The following is a 16,286-nucleotide window of genomic DNA, read 5'->3' as shown; positions in this document are numbered from 1 at the left end:
GCATGCAAGGCAAGCGCTCTACCACTGAGCCACCTTCCCAGCCCCGCCATGAGATTCTTATCTCCAGTTAATCACAGAAAAACTCAGATGTGGAGCTGTGGATCAAGTGGAATGCTAGCCTTGAGCAAAAGGAGCTCAGGAACCATGTCCAGACCCAGAGTTCAAGCCCCTGGACTGGCAAAAACAAAAATAAAACAAACCACACACATACACATACAATATGAATAAAATGTTGGTGTGTGGCTCATGGGGTAGGTGCTAAACTCTTGGTTTCCATCCCCAGCACTAGGAAAAGGAGGAAAGGAGGGAGGGGGGAGAAAGAAAGAGAGAGAGAGAGAGTGAGTAATTCTAGCTACTCAGGAGGTTGAGATCTGAGCCCAGAAAAATCTTGTGAGACTCTTATCTCCAATTAACGACCAGAACACCACAAGTGGAGCTGTGGCTCCAGTGGTAAGGTGCCAGCATTGAACATAAAAGCTAAGGGACACTGCGTCCAGACCCTGAGTTCAAGCCCCAGGGCTGGCACCATAAAACAGAGGTCCGGATGGGAGGGGAAGGAGGCAGAGACCGACTCACCTGCACCAGCAGCGAGAAGCCGGTGTGCACCGAGCCTTGCAGGATGGAGTTCCGCGTGGTCCCCACGTACAGCGTGTCCCCGCGGCCCTCGGCCACCGTGCGCACCGGGCCGAAGTCCTCGGGGACCTGGGGAGGGTGGAGAAGGACGTGTGTGTGGACAGGGGTGCGGGTCTCGGGTGGGTGGGGAGTGGTAGGGAAGGGGGCACCCCCCGCCTCACCTCCACCTGCTGCAGCTTGCTGTAGTCGGAGCCCCAGAGCACCACGCGGCGGTCGCGGCCCCCTCCGGACACCAGCGTGCCGCCCCGCAGGGCGCACAGCCCGAACACGCCGCCCTCGTGGGCGCCCGGCACGGCCTGCGTGATGCGGTTTCCACCTGCGGGATTAGGGGGCTGAGGTCAGCGTGGGGACTGACCCCCCCAGGGGTCCATCACTGGACTTTTCCATTTATTTACTTATTACTTATTTGTCGGTCGTGGGGCCTGAACTCTGGGCCTGGGCGCTGTCTCTCAGCTCTTCAGCTCAAGGCTAGCACTCTACCACTTGAGCTACAGCACTACTTCCGGCTTTTTTCGTTTTGCTTATGTGGTGCTGAGGATTCGAACCCAGGGCCTCAGGCATGCAAGGCAAGCGCTCTACCACTCAGCCACCTTCTTAGCCCTTCGTGAGACTCCTATCTCCAATAAACCACCAGAAAACTGGAAGTGGCGCTGTGGCTCAAGTGGTAGAGCGCTCACCTTGAGCTGAAGAGCTGAGGGACAGTGCCCAGGCCCAGAGTTCAAGCCCCACAACTAGCCCCCCCTCAAAAAAAAAAAGAGTCTCAGGGACTTTCCTGCCCAGGCTGGCTCTGCACCTTGATCCTCAGATCTCAGCCTCCTGAGTGGCTAGGATGACAGGCATACTGGCACCCAGCTTAATTTATTTTTGGTGTCTGTCCTGAGGCTTGAACTCAGGGCCTGGGTACTGTCCCTTTGCTTTTGTGTTCAAGGCTGGCACTCTATCACTTGAGTCACAACTCCACTTTTGGGGTTAGGGGGGTTAACTGGAGAACAGAGTCTCACTGACTTTCCTGCCTGGGCTGGCTTCAAACCTTGATTCTCAGAGTTCAGCCTCCTGAATAGCTGGGATTGCAAACATGAGCTCACTCACTGATCTATCAGCCATCTGCTCTGCATCCCCCACCCACCCCAGATCCAAGACCTTATCATCCATCCACTAAATCATCCCTACTGACATTTTCATGCACACCCTTGGACTCATCCACCATCCACTTTATCCAGGCCGCTCACTGGCCCACTGGTCTGTTCATCTGTCCATCTACCTGTCCATTCACCCATCCATTCATCCATACATCTATCGCCTGATTTATCAATCCAGCCAGTCAGCCACCTCTCCCTCCAGCGGTCAACCTGTCATACACCCACTGATGTCCTCATCCATTAAGCCGCTCATTTACCATTTATCCATCCATATACCCATCTATCCATCATCCACCCATCCATCCATCATCCACTCACCCATCCATCCATCCATCATCCACACATCCATCCATTTGCCCATCCATCAATCATCCATCATCCACTCATCCATCCATCCATCATCTACCCATCTACTCATCCATCATCCACTCATCCATCCATCTATCATCCACTCATCTATTTATCCAACTACCATTCATTCACCACTTATCCATCATCCACTTATCTATTCATCTACCATCCATCCACCTACCCATCAATCTATCCATCCATATATTCTTCCATCTATCTGCTTATCCATCCATTCATCTACCCATCCATCCACCCCATCCACCAATCCACTCATCTATTGCTCCATCTACCTGTTCTATCCATCTATCCATCTGTTTATCCATCCATCCACCCACACAACCACCCATCAATCCATCCATCCATCCACCCATTCATCTAGTTATTCATCCGTTCATCCATCCATCCATCTTCCGCTCATCCACCATGAACTCACTGATCCTTCTATCATCTATCCATCCACTCATCCATCCACTTATCCATCCATCCATCCACTCCTCTGTAGAGTACTAGCCTAGAGCTGAAGAGCTCAGGGACGGTGCCCAGGCCCACAGTTCAAGCCCCACAATTGAGAAAAAAAAAAAAAAAGAAAGAAAGAAAGAAAAGGAAGCAGTGATGAGGCTGTCTAGGAGACAGCACTGGGGACAAACCAGCTGAGTGACGCTGACCTTTGCCCCACACATAGAGGTTTCCCCCAGAGTCTCCAGTGACCACGTCGCCGCCCTCCAGAAACGTCACACACAGCACGTACTTTGGTTTCTCGTGTTTCTAAGGGAGAAAGAGAAGGGAAGGTGTCAGCGTGCCACTGAGGCAGGGCTGTGATGCGTTTGGTAGGAGGGTCCCTCGCCCCCAGTCTCCCACTGGAAGTCCTGACCCCCCTGGGGCTCGCTTCCCGCCCCCTCTCCTGCTTCCTGCACCTCACCTTCCCCCTCCCTCCAAGCTGTGTCCTTTACCCCACCGAGTCCTCACACTCGAGCGGTCAGGAGAAATCTTCCTTCCTGCCGTGGGGACAATAAACCTGAGTTCTGGGTGGGCGCCGGTGGCTCACGCCTGTCATCCTAGCTACTCAGGAGACTGAGATCTGAGGATCACGGTTCAAAGCCAGCCCGGGCAGGAGAGCCCGTGAGACTCTTATCTCCAAGAAACCACCAGAAAACCAGAAGTGGCGCTGTGGCTCAAGTGGTAGAGCGCTAGCCTTGAGCTGAAGAGCTGAGGGACAGCGCCCAGGCCCTGAGTTCAAGCCCCAGGACCGACAAAAAACAATGAAAAAACTGAGTTCTGGGGGCATCTGAAACTCGCCTGCTCCCCCCTCCCCCGCCCCACCAGCACTCACCTCGAAGAGGCCCTGCCGCTTGCTCAGGCTGCCCCCCTCCAAGCTCCAGAAGTAGATGTGGGACTTCCCGCAGGTGATGAGCAGCGTGGGGTCCGTGGGGTGGAAGGTGGCCACCAGCACGGCCTCGGTGGAGCACTGTGGGGGGGAGGGGACACCAGAGGACCTTAGAGCCTCTGGCACTCCCACACCCACCTCCCACAGCTTGGGGGGGCAGGTGCTGTACAACCTACTTGCCCATACTTTTCCTTTGTGTGGGGAAACTGAGGCAGGGGTGGGCAGAAGATCATTACCATCATCTCCAGCCACCCTGCAGCCACCACTCTGACAACCCCTACCCTGAGCTATGCACCCGGGGAGCACTGTACAACCATTATTAGTTTACTTGAGTACCCCAGGCTCACTGAACGTGAAGTGAGGCTCAGAGAAGGCAAGTTACTGACCTACGGTGACACAGCTCACCCAGACTAACTCCGGGTCCCTACCTCTCAGTCATTCCTCCTTTCCTAACCAGTAGGCTCCGACCTAGATCTTTCCAGGTCTTACCTATAAAGTAAGACCACTGCCCATAGAGACAATAGTCCTCATTTTACAGATGAGGCCTGGGAGGCACAGAGAGGGTAAGTCATTTCTCTAAAGCCACACAGCAGCTGATGCCCAAGGCAGGACCCGAAGTCTACCCAATGGCAAAATGCCTACGCGTGGCCCCAGGAGAGCGGGGAGGGCAGCCACCCCACCTTGCCATCCATTATCTTGGTCTCCTTGGCCCAGTCCCACACAGAGAGCACGTGATCGTTGGATTCGTCCACTGCACACAGCAGGTTGCCCCCATTCTGCACAGGAGGAGAAAGAGGAGGGGGTCAGGGTCCCCTATTCCCCACATCCCATGCCCGCAGCCTGGCCTCCATTGGCCTTGGGGAACTTGGTGAGCTGCATTTAAGTGAGATGATGGCTGGGGTGGGGTCAGGGCAAGGACTTACCGACTTGGAGAAACCCACGCAGCACACGGCGCGGTCAAACACCCCCAGGCCCAGCACGTGTAAGGTGGAGAGGGAAACGGAGTCCCAGATGCGAACGTGGGGCGGCAGTGGCTGCAGGAAAGGGAGGCCTGTTACCTGGGCTTGCGCTGCCTCCCCCGTCCCGCCATCTTCTCTGCCAGTCCTCTTGCCGCCATTACCTTCCCTTCGCGCGTGGTGCCCGCCACCTGCCCTGTGGCGATGGTGACCATGTCCGGGTGGACCGCCAGGCTGAGGAGAGAGGGACGGATGGACAGGGTCTGCGAGAGGGGCTCCCCTCTTTAAGCAGGCTGGGGTCACGATGCTGCCCACTCAGGCCACAAACTGGTTGACAGAGCTGTTTAGTCACTAAGTGTTGATTGGCTGCTCAGATCCCAGCAGGGGAGGCTCAGGCCTGAGGCTTGAACACAGAGGCCCACAGGGTTCCAGTCTGCCTGAGGGGGAAACCCACATTTTTTTTTTTTAATTTTTATTTTTGTCAGTCACGGGGCTTGAACTCTGGACCTGGGCACTGTCTCTCAGCTCTTCAGGTCAAGGCTAGTGCTCTACCACTTGAGCCACACCACCACGTCTAGTTTCCTGGTGGTTCAATGGAGATAAAAGTCTCAGGGACTTTTCCTGCCCAGGCTGGCTTTGAACCGTGATCCTCAGATCTCAGCCTCCTGAGTAGCTAGGATGACAGACGTGAGCCACTGGCACCCGGCCAGCTTTTTCTGAGTATGTGGTACTGAGGAATCAAAACCAGGGCTTCATGCATGCTAGGCAAGGACGCTACCACTAAGCCACCTTCCCAGTGGACTTTTAACTGCAATCCTCACATCTTGTTTGTTTGTTTTTGGGTCCGGTCATGGGGCCTGAACTCTGGGCCTGGGCGCTGTCCCTCAGCTCTTCAGCACAAGGCTAGCACTCTACCACTTGAGCCACAGTGCCACTTCCGACTTTTTTCTTTTTGCTTATGTAGTGCTGAGGAATCGAACCCAGGGCCCCAGGCATGCAAGGCAAGTGCTCTACCACTGAGCCACCTTCCCAGCCCCCAATCCTCACATCTTGTTAGCTAGAATTACAGGCATAAGCTACAGTGTCTGTTTTTTGGTTTTGTTTTTTTTTTTGGTTTGTGAGTTTTTTTTTGTTTGACAAGGGCTTGCCAAGTAACCATAACCCACTACCCTGTAGATCTGAAACTTCTGATTTTTCCTACCTCCACCTCCCAAATTCTGGGATTCTAAGCCGGTTGCCAGTGGCTGACGCCTGTCATCCTAGCTACTCAGGAGGCTGAGATCTGAGGATCCTGGTTCAAAGTCATAGCGTGCAGAAAAGTTCATGAGACTCTCCTCCAATGAACCACCCAAAAGCCAGAAGTGGAGCTGTGTGGTTCAAGTGGCAGAGCACCAGCCTTGAGTGAAAAAGCTGAAAGTGAGAGGCTCTTCAAGCCCCAGTACTGGCACAAAATCAAACAAACAAACAAACCACGCTGGGATTCCAGGCATGCACCTCCATGCCTGGCATGAAGTGATCATTGGAAATACAGTCAATCGTAGATTCTGCAGGAGGCAGCTGCTGGCTTTGCGGGGGAGGAGGCTTGCGGAAACAGGCCGGATGGCCCGGCCCTCACTCACCATTTGATGTCATCATTGTGTCCCAAGTAGTGGCGCTGCCTCTGTTCCTCCACACTGTACAGCACGGCCACGGAGGCCACGAAGTACACCACCTCCCCAGTGGGCAGCAGGTAGAGGTTGGCCCGGCAGTCACGGCCTCGGTAGCCGTAACTGGAGATGCCCAGGGGTCGGTTAAGGAGCCTGGGTTGCATTGTGGCTGACACCATTCAACAAGGCCCTCAGCGATTGGTCATTGGCCAGCAGCCTGGCCTGCTCTGCTCTTCAGCCCCACAGGGAGCAAATCCACTCTCCCCCCACAAGGAAAATCCATGTCTTTTTTGGGGGGGTCATGGGGCTTGAACTCAGGGCCTGGGTGTTGTCTCTGATTTTTTTTTTTTGGTCGGTTGTGGGGCTTGAACTCTGGGCTTGAGCACCGTCCTGCGCTCTTCAGCTCAAGGTGAGCGCTCTCCTGCTTGAGCCATAGCACCACTTCCGGTTTTCTGAGTGATTTATTGAAGAGTTTGACAGATTTTCCTGCCTGGGCTGGCTTTGAACCTTGATCCTCAGACCTCAGATCTCAGCCTCCTAAGTAGCTAGGATTACAGGCGTGAGCTACCAGCACCCGGCTGTCTCTGAGTTCTTTTGTTCAAGGCTAGCGCTCTACCACTTTGAGCCACGGCTCTACTTCCAGTTTTCTGCTGGTTCATTGGAGATCAGAGTCTCACAGACTTTCCTGCCTCAGCTGGCTTTGAACCTTGATCCTCAGATCTCAGCCTCATGAGTAGCTAGGATTATAGGTGTGAGCCACCAGTGCCCAGCTTCAAATTTCATGCTCCGTGTGTGTGTGTGTGTGTGTGTGTGTGTGTGTGTGTGTCCTGGGCTCTCACAGCCTGGACACTGCTCTTCAGCTTTTTGATTTAAGGCTAGTTCTCTACCACTTGAGTCATGCTTCCACTTCTAGCTTTCTGCTGGAAGTGTTAATTGGAGATTGGAGTCATACGGACCTTTCTGCCCTTGTGGCTTTAAACCATGATCCTCAGATCTCAGCATCTTAAATAGGATTGCAGGTGTGAGACACCTAGAACCCAGCTCAAGTGCATATGTTAACATACACACACACACACACACACACACACACATACACACACACATACTAGCTTCCTGTCCTTACCCCCAAGGACCTTTATACTTGGCTGTTTTCCATTCCCTACATTTCTTCACCTGTGTTAGGCCTCTCTGTCCATTCTACTAAAAACCCCCTATCCCGCGGTGGCTATGGAGAAGGGCGAGCTGAGGTGTGGAACAGATTTCTGTGGCCTCAGCCAACCTCTCAGCTGCTGAGCCAGCTGATCCAGACAATCAAGCCCAGTTCCCATGGATGCTTCCAGCTCACTGCAGAAATCTCTTGACTCCCATAATGCCAAGGCATTCTGCCAGCCTTCCCGACTCAGGCAGAGGAGAAACCAAGGCCAAAGAGAGGAAGGCAGCCTCTGGTGGACTTCCTTAGAACTTAGAACACTACCAAGCTCACTGGCCCCAGAAGCCTGCACCTGCTACACCCTGGGTCTGAAATCTTCCTGCAATGGGGACTCAATTCAGGCCCTCAAGCCTTGGAATGGTAGAGCCCAGCCTCTAGGACTTAAAACTGCACCCCCTCAGATTTTTCACTTTGTAAAATTGTTTTCAGATGTGCATGTATATTCATCAGAATAACCCTCTCCATTTGTTTGCTTTTGCCACTTTTAGTTTGCTGTTCAGCTCCCAAGCAGCTGGGATTACAGTCATGCGCTACTGTGCCCGGTTAGAATGTTCTCCTTTCAGTTCTTTCTAGTTCTTCGGGATCCTGCTCTTACCTCCTACATTCCTTCTTGAACAAAAACCCTTTCTGGGTATCATCTTTCGAGGCTCTCGGCTGCCTCCCTGCCTCTTTGTTAGTTAAGCTCCATGAACACTGACCACATCAAAACAAAACAACCCAAACACTCCCCAGACATTCTTGGCACTAATAAATCATAAAAGGTCATCTCGACTACTCTGCTTTCCTCTGCTCTCCCCTGAGGCAGCCTTCCTCATTGAGGCCCGGGCAGCCCCAGGTTAGGTCCCAAGTCTATTCCTCCCACTGCTGAGGGGGATGAACACCGAGTCAGGGATGGAAGCGAAGGATACACCCAGTCCAGCTTGAGGCGGCAGGAGGGCAGCTCTGAGCGTGTGTCCAGGCTGTAGGTGGGCGCCAGCTCCTCAGGAATCAGCATAGGCACAGGACGGCCCCTTAGAAACATTTTCACGGAGCCTTCCTCTGCCAAGACACCCCAGAGGTCAGGGCCAGGCCAGCACCTTGCCCTGCTCCTACTGAACTCTGGCCTTGCCACACACCCCAGCCTTTTCTTGTTGTTTTGGAGGGGAGAGGTCCTGGACTATGAGCCTCCTATTAACCCTTCCCACATAGCTTTTATTTCCTTTCTTCCTTCTGTCCGGATGGCCTTGAACTGGAAACCCACCAAATCTCAGTCTCTTAAATAAGCTTGAATTACAGACATGACACCAAATTCATTTTTTTTTTTTGAGAGAGAGAGAAGTGCCCCAGGCCGACTTCTCGATCTTACTATTCTCAGCCCAAGTGCTGTGATTATATGTGGTCAAAACTACGTCCAGCTTCACTTGTTTTTTGCTCAGCCATAGGGCTTGAACTCAGAGTCTAGGTGCTGTCCCTGGGCTCATTATGCTCAAGGGCTGCTGGCTCTATCACTTTGAGCCACAGTTCCATTTCCAGTTTCCTGGTGGTTCATTGGAGATAAGAGTCTCACAGACTTTCCAGCCTGGGCTGGCTTTGAACCTCGATCCTCAGATCTCAGCCTCCTGAGCAGCTAGGATTACACATGTGAGCCACCAGTGCCTGGCTCAGCTTCACTGTTTTTTAAAACAGGTGGAGATATTCAGGCCAGAAAGGTAAAAGGCCAGGTAATGAACACCTCCCTTTCTCCCTGAGAAGCCTTCAATCCAAGCCCCTTCTAATCTCCTCACTCACCCATGCTGAAGATAACTTCTTTGGTTTTACTGCCAGGAAACAATGCAGAAATAAAAGGAAAAGAAAGAGCTTTAGCAGGTAGGTCGGAAAGGGGAGGGAAGCACCCTGCCGCCCCGGGGCTCTGTGGAGGTCAGTCGCAGGACGGAGGCCGAGTAAGGAGCAGAGCGCTGCCTCTCTGCAGGCCGTGTGCTTTGCTCGGTTGATCTTGCAGAGCCTAAGACACAGGCCCAGAGAGGCAGCGATCGCCAGAGATCACACAGCACGAAGTGGCCGGAAGGAGATCCTGGAAGAGGGGAGCCCCCAGCCCCCCTAACCTGCACGGTGCCACACACACTCCCCCTCTCGCGCTCGCCGACCACCCCCTCCCAGCGTCCCCCCTACACAAGTTTGGAGGGCGAAGGGGCGTGTCCCTCAAAGTTCCCTGCGCAGGGAGGGGGCAAAGCGGTGAGGCTTTCGGACCTGGGTCCCTACGGGGTCCGAGGGGCCCGGGATCCAGGCCCCCGGGACCGCGGGGAGCAAGGGGATCTGCGTGAGGGTCTCACCCAGCTCCAAAACTGCTCATGGCGGCGGCTGGTGGAGCTCCGGGGACGGGGGTGGAGCCGGGAACCGGGCTCCGCCGCTTCCGGCCCTGGGAGGCGCCCGCGCCGCCGCCGCGCCCTGCCCCGCCCTCCGCGCTGACCCGTGGGGGACACCGAGCCCCGAGGCCCCGGCTGGCGGTGCAGCCCCACACCCCGCGTCCCGGGCGGGAGGCGCAGCCCCGACTCCCGGCCTCGTCGTGCCTGACACGTGAGGTACCGGCTTTTATCATTGCACTGGAAGGATGTCCAGCCGGTGGTGCCTCAGCCGCGCCCCCAAGACCAGACCACGCCCACCACCAACACGACCACGCCTCCGCGCAGGACTCCGCCCCCAAAATTATCACGCCCCGCCTATGGTCTCGGCCACGCCCCCGTTCGTGACCACGCCCACTTTCTTCTAACCTGCCCGGGATTGACTAGGTCAGCGGCTAATAGCTTTCTTCTCCCCGTTGTCCCCCTCCAGCCCCCTCACTGTTCTTCTCTCTGTCCCACGCGCCCTGCTGACCATCTGCACTTCCCGGTGGTCGGGTCCCACTGCGGAGTTCCCCTTCCCCAGTCACCACGTTGGCCCCGCCTCTTAGGCTGTGCGGCCACGCCCACGTGTGACCACGCCCACCTCCCCCCAACACCACCCGGCCGTGATTCCGCTAGCTCGGTGCAGGGTCCCCAACCGGGTCTCATACCCTTTGACCTACCCCTAAGATCTGTTTTCGGCCTAGGACACGCCCTCCAGATTCCAACCACACCCCTATCATTTATTCTTCCACTCCTAGCAGAAACTCTTGAGGCGTTGGACCTTGACTCCACCCTGAGACCAAATGGAGCCTCTCTTTTACCTTAATAGTCCTACCCCAGGGCTGGCCACCCCCCTGTCCTCCTCCTCCCCCCCACCCCCGCCCCAACTTCCTCTGGCTCAACCCGCAGGCCCAGGCCCTAGCCCCGCCTCCTGCGGTTGCTGTCCCGCTGGACGGGGCCCCGCCCCCAGGGCCTGGCCCCGCCCTGGCTCTGGCCCCGCCCCCGGCCCGCGCATCTCATTTTGGCTCAGTGCTACCTCCAGCTTTGCGCTCGCGTTCTGTATTAGCGCACCCCACTCCGGTTATGCCCCGGTGCCTAGGGTCCTGACTCTACCTGCCCCGCACCCCGGGACCCCACTCCTATACCTACCCTTCCTTTTTGGCGCTGCAATTGCTGCTGGAGGAGGTGGTGCGGCTGCGGGGGTCCTCGCGACGCACCGAGGCCAGGCGCTCCGGGGACAGGTAGCGACGGCCACTGCTGGGGGGGGGTGTCGGGGGGGGGGAAGGTTGCACGGTGCTGGGCATGCACCCGGCCCGGGGTTCCTCCCACCCCACCCCAGAAGGAATCAGAGAAAGCTCGGACTAAAGTTCCCATCCCCCCCCCCAGCACCTCACCTGCGCCCTGAGGTCGCCTCTTTCTTGGGGGAAGATGGAGAGGTGGCATAGCCACCCATGCGCCGTGGGGGTCCCGAGCCATTGAGGGGCGTCCTGGTGGGCAGGCCTTTCAAGAGCTGGCATACTTAAAAGAGATGGGGGGGTGGCAAAGAAGACGAGTTCCAGGTCGGCCTTTGCCCCCCCCACCTCCCTCCCTTCCAAACCCAATCGAGATACCGGAGGCAGTGGTGCCTAGACGCGGGGGTGCTCGGCCTTTCGGGGTACCCTTGGCTCGCAGCGCCACTCCCTGTTCCTCGCACGCCCGCAGGCGACGCAACGCGTCCGCCAGCGCCGCCTTCAGGACGGCCAGCTCGTCCTCCTGCAGCTGCAGCCGCTGCTCCAGCGCCGACACGCGGTCGTCCACCTCCATGCCGCTGGTGCCCGACAGATTGTCATCTGGAAGGGGGGCGGGGGGCGGGGAGGAGGCGGGAAGCGCGGGCTGCGGGGTCCGCGCAGGATCTCCGGCGCCACACGAGCCCTTCCCTCTCTCCCAGGTCTACGCGCGGGGCGGGGAGTGGGGTGGGGTGGAGATGGGGCCCGCCGGGCTCCCCTCGGCTCCCACACCTTGGGCCTGGGATGCTTCCGAGATGGTTAAGGTAAGGGAGTGGGGAAGAGGCCCCACGGCTCTCTGGGTGACCCCCCCCAAACACACTGATCCCCCAGCAGCGTGAATTGAGGTGGGGGGGGATGGGAAGTCCCTACCTCTCTCGAAGATTCTGCTAATCCAGCAGCCTCACTCTGGTTTTAACTGAGATGCTAAAATGTCCCTGAGTGACGTCAACATTTTAAGGATGACATCAACCTTCTAGAAGAGATTGCCATCCCCAACATTCTCGGACGGAAGGAAGGAAGGGGCCTCAATATTCTGCGGCGGGCACTGACATCCCCCCTCCCCGTCTAGATTTTTAAGACTTTTCCAAGTTCCTCCCTTTCCCTCACCCCCCCACCCTGCTCAGTTCAATTAAAGGAGGGGGGGTCGCCCCGCGAACCGGCCACAAGGACGGGGTTTTGGTGACCCCTGGCGGCAGACTCGGGGGGTGCAGGCAGCGCATAGTGGACCCAGGAGACCCACGCAAGGGAAAAGCAAGCGCTTCTCCTTCTTCTCCTAGCTCTCCGCTGTCCCCCTTCATTTTCCCCCTCTGTACCTCACACCCCAGATTTAGTTCTTTGCCTCCTCGTTAACCCATGGGTACAGGTTAAATGACTTCCCCATTCCCCCTCTGAACCCCACCCCACCCATTTCCCCAAAGTGAGAGAGGCCAGAACACGCATACCCAGACTCATTGCTTGCCACAGCCCAGGAGGCCCTGGCTCGATGCCTGGTGCAGGTGAAGATGATAGCTTAAACAGGGACAGGGCGTGGAGGTCGCACCTGCTATCCCACGTCGTCCCTAGTCCCTCCTCCTGCCTGCTGGGCTCCGCAGTGCAGCCTCCTGTCCCTCCCCTCCGTCCCTCCCTCCCACCAGGGCCCAATCGCCTGCCAAGGCTCACCACCCTGCCCCCACCCGGGACTTCGCAGGTCCGGCTGGGATCCGCAGAGGAAGGTGGGGGCCTCCCTCAGGTCATGGGGGAGAGGACTGTCCGGACCTGAAACCCACCCCAGGAGGGACTCTCCGAGTTCATGTTTTGGTAAGGAGAGAGGTTGAAATGCCTATGCAGAAACATCCCAAAGGTCATTCAAGCACATCTGGGGGGGGGGGAAAGGGGGACATCATTAGTGCTATATGCTGATCACTTTCCTACCTACCAATAATAGTACTATATTCTTTTTTAAAAAAATGAAGTACCTGTTTTTTGCAAGTTGAAATGTGCCCATGTAAAACACCTAGCAATTTCCCCAACCTATGGTAGTTGCTCAATAAATCTAGAAGGTAATTATTATTTTATGGTACCTAATTATCTCCCAACTCTAGTGCTTATAGTAGTCTACCCATTTTAGGTGGAGAGGGGAAAGAGGAGGAGGAGGGGGGGGAGGAGGAGGAGGGGGAGGAGGAGGAGGAGGAGAGGAGCCAAGAAAGTCCCTTGAGCCCAGACACGTAGCCTTTCAGTGGCTGAGTCCCTTCCTGGCCCAGGCTCAAAGACTATGTCATCCTGTCTTATAGAGGGACTGAGGAGGACAAAATGGTCGTTATGGGTCCTCTACCAGCTCCAGGGGGGCCTGGCTGAAGGGTGTGTGCCCACCGGAGGGAGATATGCCCCCTCTCAGGGCCTCTGAGTAAAAGTAGAAGGTGATTTCACCTTGATACTTCACTCCTACCCTGAGAAGCTTGCCCATTGTACCCCCATGGTTGAAGTCTTCTGACCCCCCCTACTGACCATTCTCCTTGGCCCCAGCTCTTTTGCCCAGAAACCTGCCATCCCATCCCCCTATTCTCTCCTCTCCCCTCCTCTCTGCCCAGTCCCCCTCAGCCAGGCCTGACCCCTCTGATATGATACCCAATTTGCCTAGAGAGAAAGGAGGGGGATTAATGGGTGAGGAAGCAGGGCTGAGGATTTTGGGGAGTATAGTGGGGGAGAGTGCCATGGTACCCCAACCATCCCACATCATGCCCTCAGTTCAACACCAAATGTCACCCTGCTCCCCCCTCAAACCGTCCCTCTGCTAAGGAGAAAGACAGAGGGTTCCAGAGACTTGAGGGGGGAAGGAGAGGGCAGAGTTCAAGCTCAGAGGACCCTGAGGTCTTCCCTCATCCCAACCACAGGTTCTTTAGGATTCTGCCCCCGTCCCTCTCTTTAGCCATCTAGGAAGCAGAAGATCCAAGTTGGAGGAGGGGCGACAGGATTTTGGCTTTGGGGGGGATCAGAGACTTTTCTCTGAGGTCAAGATGCTCTCAATCAGAAAAAGAAGGAGGAAGGTTTACAGTAAGGGAGGGGAGCAGGGACTTGGAAAAAGGAGGTTGGGGCTGGAGGAGATGGGTCCCAACCCTGGGCAGGATCAAAGGAGGGAACTGAGGAGGTGTTGGGGGGTGGGGGGGTCTCACCATTGCAGTATTGAAGCAGCGAGGATGTGTCATAGAGACCGCAGAAGGCTGGGCCGCGCTCCGCCATCGCCCCACTACAGCCGCCACCGGCCCCTCCAGCTCCAGCCCGGGCCCGGTCCCCCCCCCAGGCCCTGCCTCCCGTTGCCATAGCAACGTCCTTCGTACCAGCATCCCCGGCTCGGCTCACCCAGCATCAGGCGGCAGCCGCCGAGCCTGGCACCGAGGTCATCCCCCTCAGGATGCCCCAAAGAGAAAGAGGGAGGGGAGGGGAGGGACACCCCCCCTCTCCCCCACCCCCAAAACACAATCTTCAGGCCAAGGATTGGCTGTGCCCGGGTCCCCCTAGGTAGTGTCTGGTCCCGCCCATAACTAGTGTATTCTCTCTAGCCCCGCCCACCCTCGCCTGTTCGGAACCAATGAGAGCCTGTCGCTCGGGAGCTTCCACCAATAGGAATGCAGGCGGACTAGAAGGGGCAGGGCCTTCTTTGCTTTTCAGCTGGAAAGCGTAGCCGCCGACCCCCTCACAGCAGCTCCGGGAGGAAGATGGCAGGGGAGGAAGGCCTTCCTCCATCTCTTCCCCCTCCATACCCTCTTCTTAGTCTTTCATGGACATTCCCAAAAGCCCTCTCGAACAACCAGGGCCCCAAATTAAAGCCTCCACATTCGGCCAGGTATCCACGAGGCTCCGCCCTGGAACTCATTCTCTCAGGGTCCTTGTTTATCTGCGCTTAGCCACGCCCCCAGGGCTCTTAGCCACGCCCCCAGGATCTTGGTGGGGGGAATCTATTCGCCCCCCCCACGCCCCAAGCCATCAGCCCCCCCTCACTCCCCCACCCCACCCCGAGCAGATTCGTTATACCACTTCGCCCTGGGACCTGGATCAGCTGCGCCCTCCCAAATCTCAGCCCTTCCCCACCCTTCCCTTCCAGCTTTCCCAGTCACCGTCCCATCCAGGCCGGGTTTTGAGACACGCCCAGTTGTGCAGCCGAGGGACCAGCTGGCCAGTGTCAGTCGGAGCTGGCTCGGAAGTTGGGGGGCAGGAAGGGAGGGTAGAAAACCCGATGATGGATTTCAAGAATGTAGGACCGCCTTCTGCAAGTCTCCCTGGAAGGTTAACCCTGCACCTTGGCCCAGACCAGGCTTTGCAGGTAGGAGACCAAGAGTCAAAGGAGATTCACCTCTGGCCACACACAGGCACCAAGTGGAAAATTTGGGACCAGACTGGGGTGTGCTTGAATCCAGACTCTCACCACTTTTTTTTTTTTTTTTTGGCCAGTCCTGGGGCTTGAACTCAGGGCTGGGGCACTGCCCCTGAGCTGTTGCTCAAGGCTAGCACTCTACCACCTGAGCCATAGCGCTACTTGCGGCTTCTTTTTTTTCTTCTGTTTTTGTGGTATTGAGGAATCGAACCTAGGGCTTCATGCATGCGAGGCAACCACTCTACCACTGAGCCACCTTCCCAGCCCCCTCACCACTTTTTGAGTGTGGGACCCTGCAAAAGTGGAAGATTGTAACAATTCCTAACCTTTCTCCTGAAAGCATTACAAGCCTCTGTCCTCGGTGCTGGAGACTATTTTTTGGGGGGAGGGTCTTTTTTGCTCAAGGCAAGTGCTCTACCACTTTGAGCCACAGCTCCACTTCTAGGTTTTTGAGTGGTTCATTGGAGATAAGAGTCTCCTGGAGCTGTTGGCTCACACCTGTAATCCTAGCTACTCAAGAGGCTGAGATCTGAGAATCAGGTTTCAAAGCCAGCCCCAGCAAGAAAGTCTGTGAGGCTCTTAGCTCCAATAAACCACCAGAAAACCAGATGTGATGCTGTGGCTCAAGTGGTAGAACGCTCACCTTGAGCTGAAGAGCTCAGGGACAGCACCCAGGCCCAGAGTTCAAGTCCCATGACTGACAAAAAAAAAGTCTCATGGACTTTCCTGCTTGGTCTGGCTTCCAACCACACTCTAGATCTTAGCCTCCTGAGTAGCTAGGACGACATGTATGAGCCACCGGCACCGGCTTATAGAGACTCTTTTTTAATTTTTGGGTCCGGTAAAGGGCCTGAACTCTGGGCCTGGGCGCTGTCCCTCAGCTCTTCACCTCAAGGCTAGCGCTCGACCACTTGAGCCACAGTGCCACTTCCAGCTTTTTTCTTTTTGCTTATGTGGTGCTGAGGAATCGAACCCAGGGCCTTAGGCATGCAAG

At 56.2% G+C, this 16,286-nt stretch overlaps 1 protein-coding gene across 2 annotated transcripts in view; it reads right to left on the bottom strand.

Annotated features, from left to right (window-relative positions):
- Positions 1-14,426, bottom strand: part of Eml2 (echinoderm microtubule associated protein like 2) — a 21,201-nt gene extending 6,775 nt beyond the window's left edge. The window contains exons 1-14 of one of the 2 annotated variants that reach the window (XM_013032625.1): positions 14,094-14,426; positions 11,290-11,508; positions 11,074-11,197; positions 10,829-10,936; positions 9,087-9,115; positions 8,228-8,357; positions 6,083-6,232; positions 4,628-4,697; positions 4,431-4,541; positions 4,188-4,283; positions 3,454-3,588; positions 2,789-2,888; positions 795-949; positions 577-702 (exon numbers count right to left, since the gene is read on the bottom strand). In XM_013032625.1, coding sequence (XP_012888079.1) covers positions 577-702; positions 795-949; positions 2,789-2,888; positions 3,454-3,588; positions 4,188-4,283; positions 4,431-4,541; positions 4,628-4,697; positions 6,083-6,232; positions 8,228-8,357; positions 9,087-9,115; positions 10,829-10,936; positions 11,074-11,197; positions 11,290-11,508; positions 14,094-14,241 — 1,701 coding nt within the window. In that variant the 5' untranslated portion in view covers positions 14,242-14,426. Of the gene's footprint in view, positions 1-576; positions 703-794; positions 950-2,788; positions 2,889-3,453; positions 3,589-4,187; positions 4,284-4,430; positions 4,542-4,627; positions 4,698-6,082; positions 6,233-8,227; positions 8,358-9,086; positions 9,116-9,628; positions 9,692-10,828; positions 10,937-11,073; positions 11,198-11,289; positions 11,509-14,093 lie in introns of those variants that run through there. The other variant, XM_013032627.1, reaches the window with a different exon arrangement.
- Between the last annotated feature and the right edge of the window lie 1,860 nt (positions 14,427-16,286).

The sequence above is a fragment of the Dipodomys ordii genome, unplaced genomic scaffold (assembly GCF_000151885.1).
Source record: "Dipodomys ordii isolate 6190 unplaced genomic scaffold, Dord_2.0 Scaffold156, whole genome shotgun sequence".
Lineage (NCBI taxonomy): Eukaryota > Metazoa > Chordata > Mammalia > Rodentia > Heteromyidae > Dipodomys > Dipodomys ordii.
Note: the sequence above shows the minus strand (reverse complement) of the source record. Positions and strands in the feature narration are given on the sequence as shown.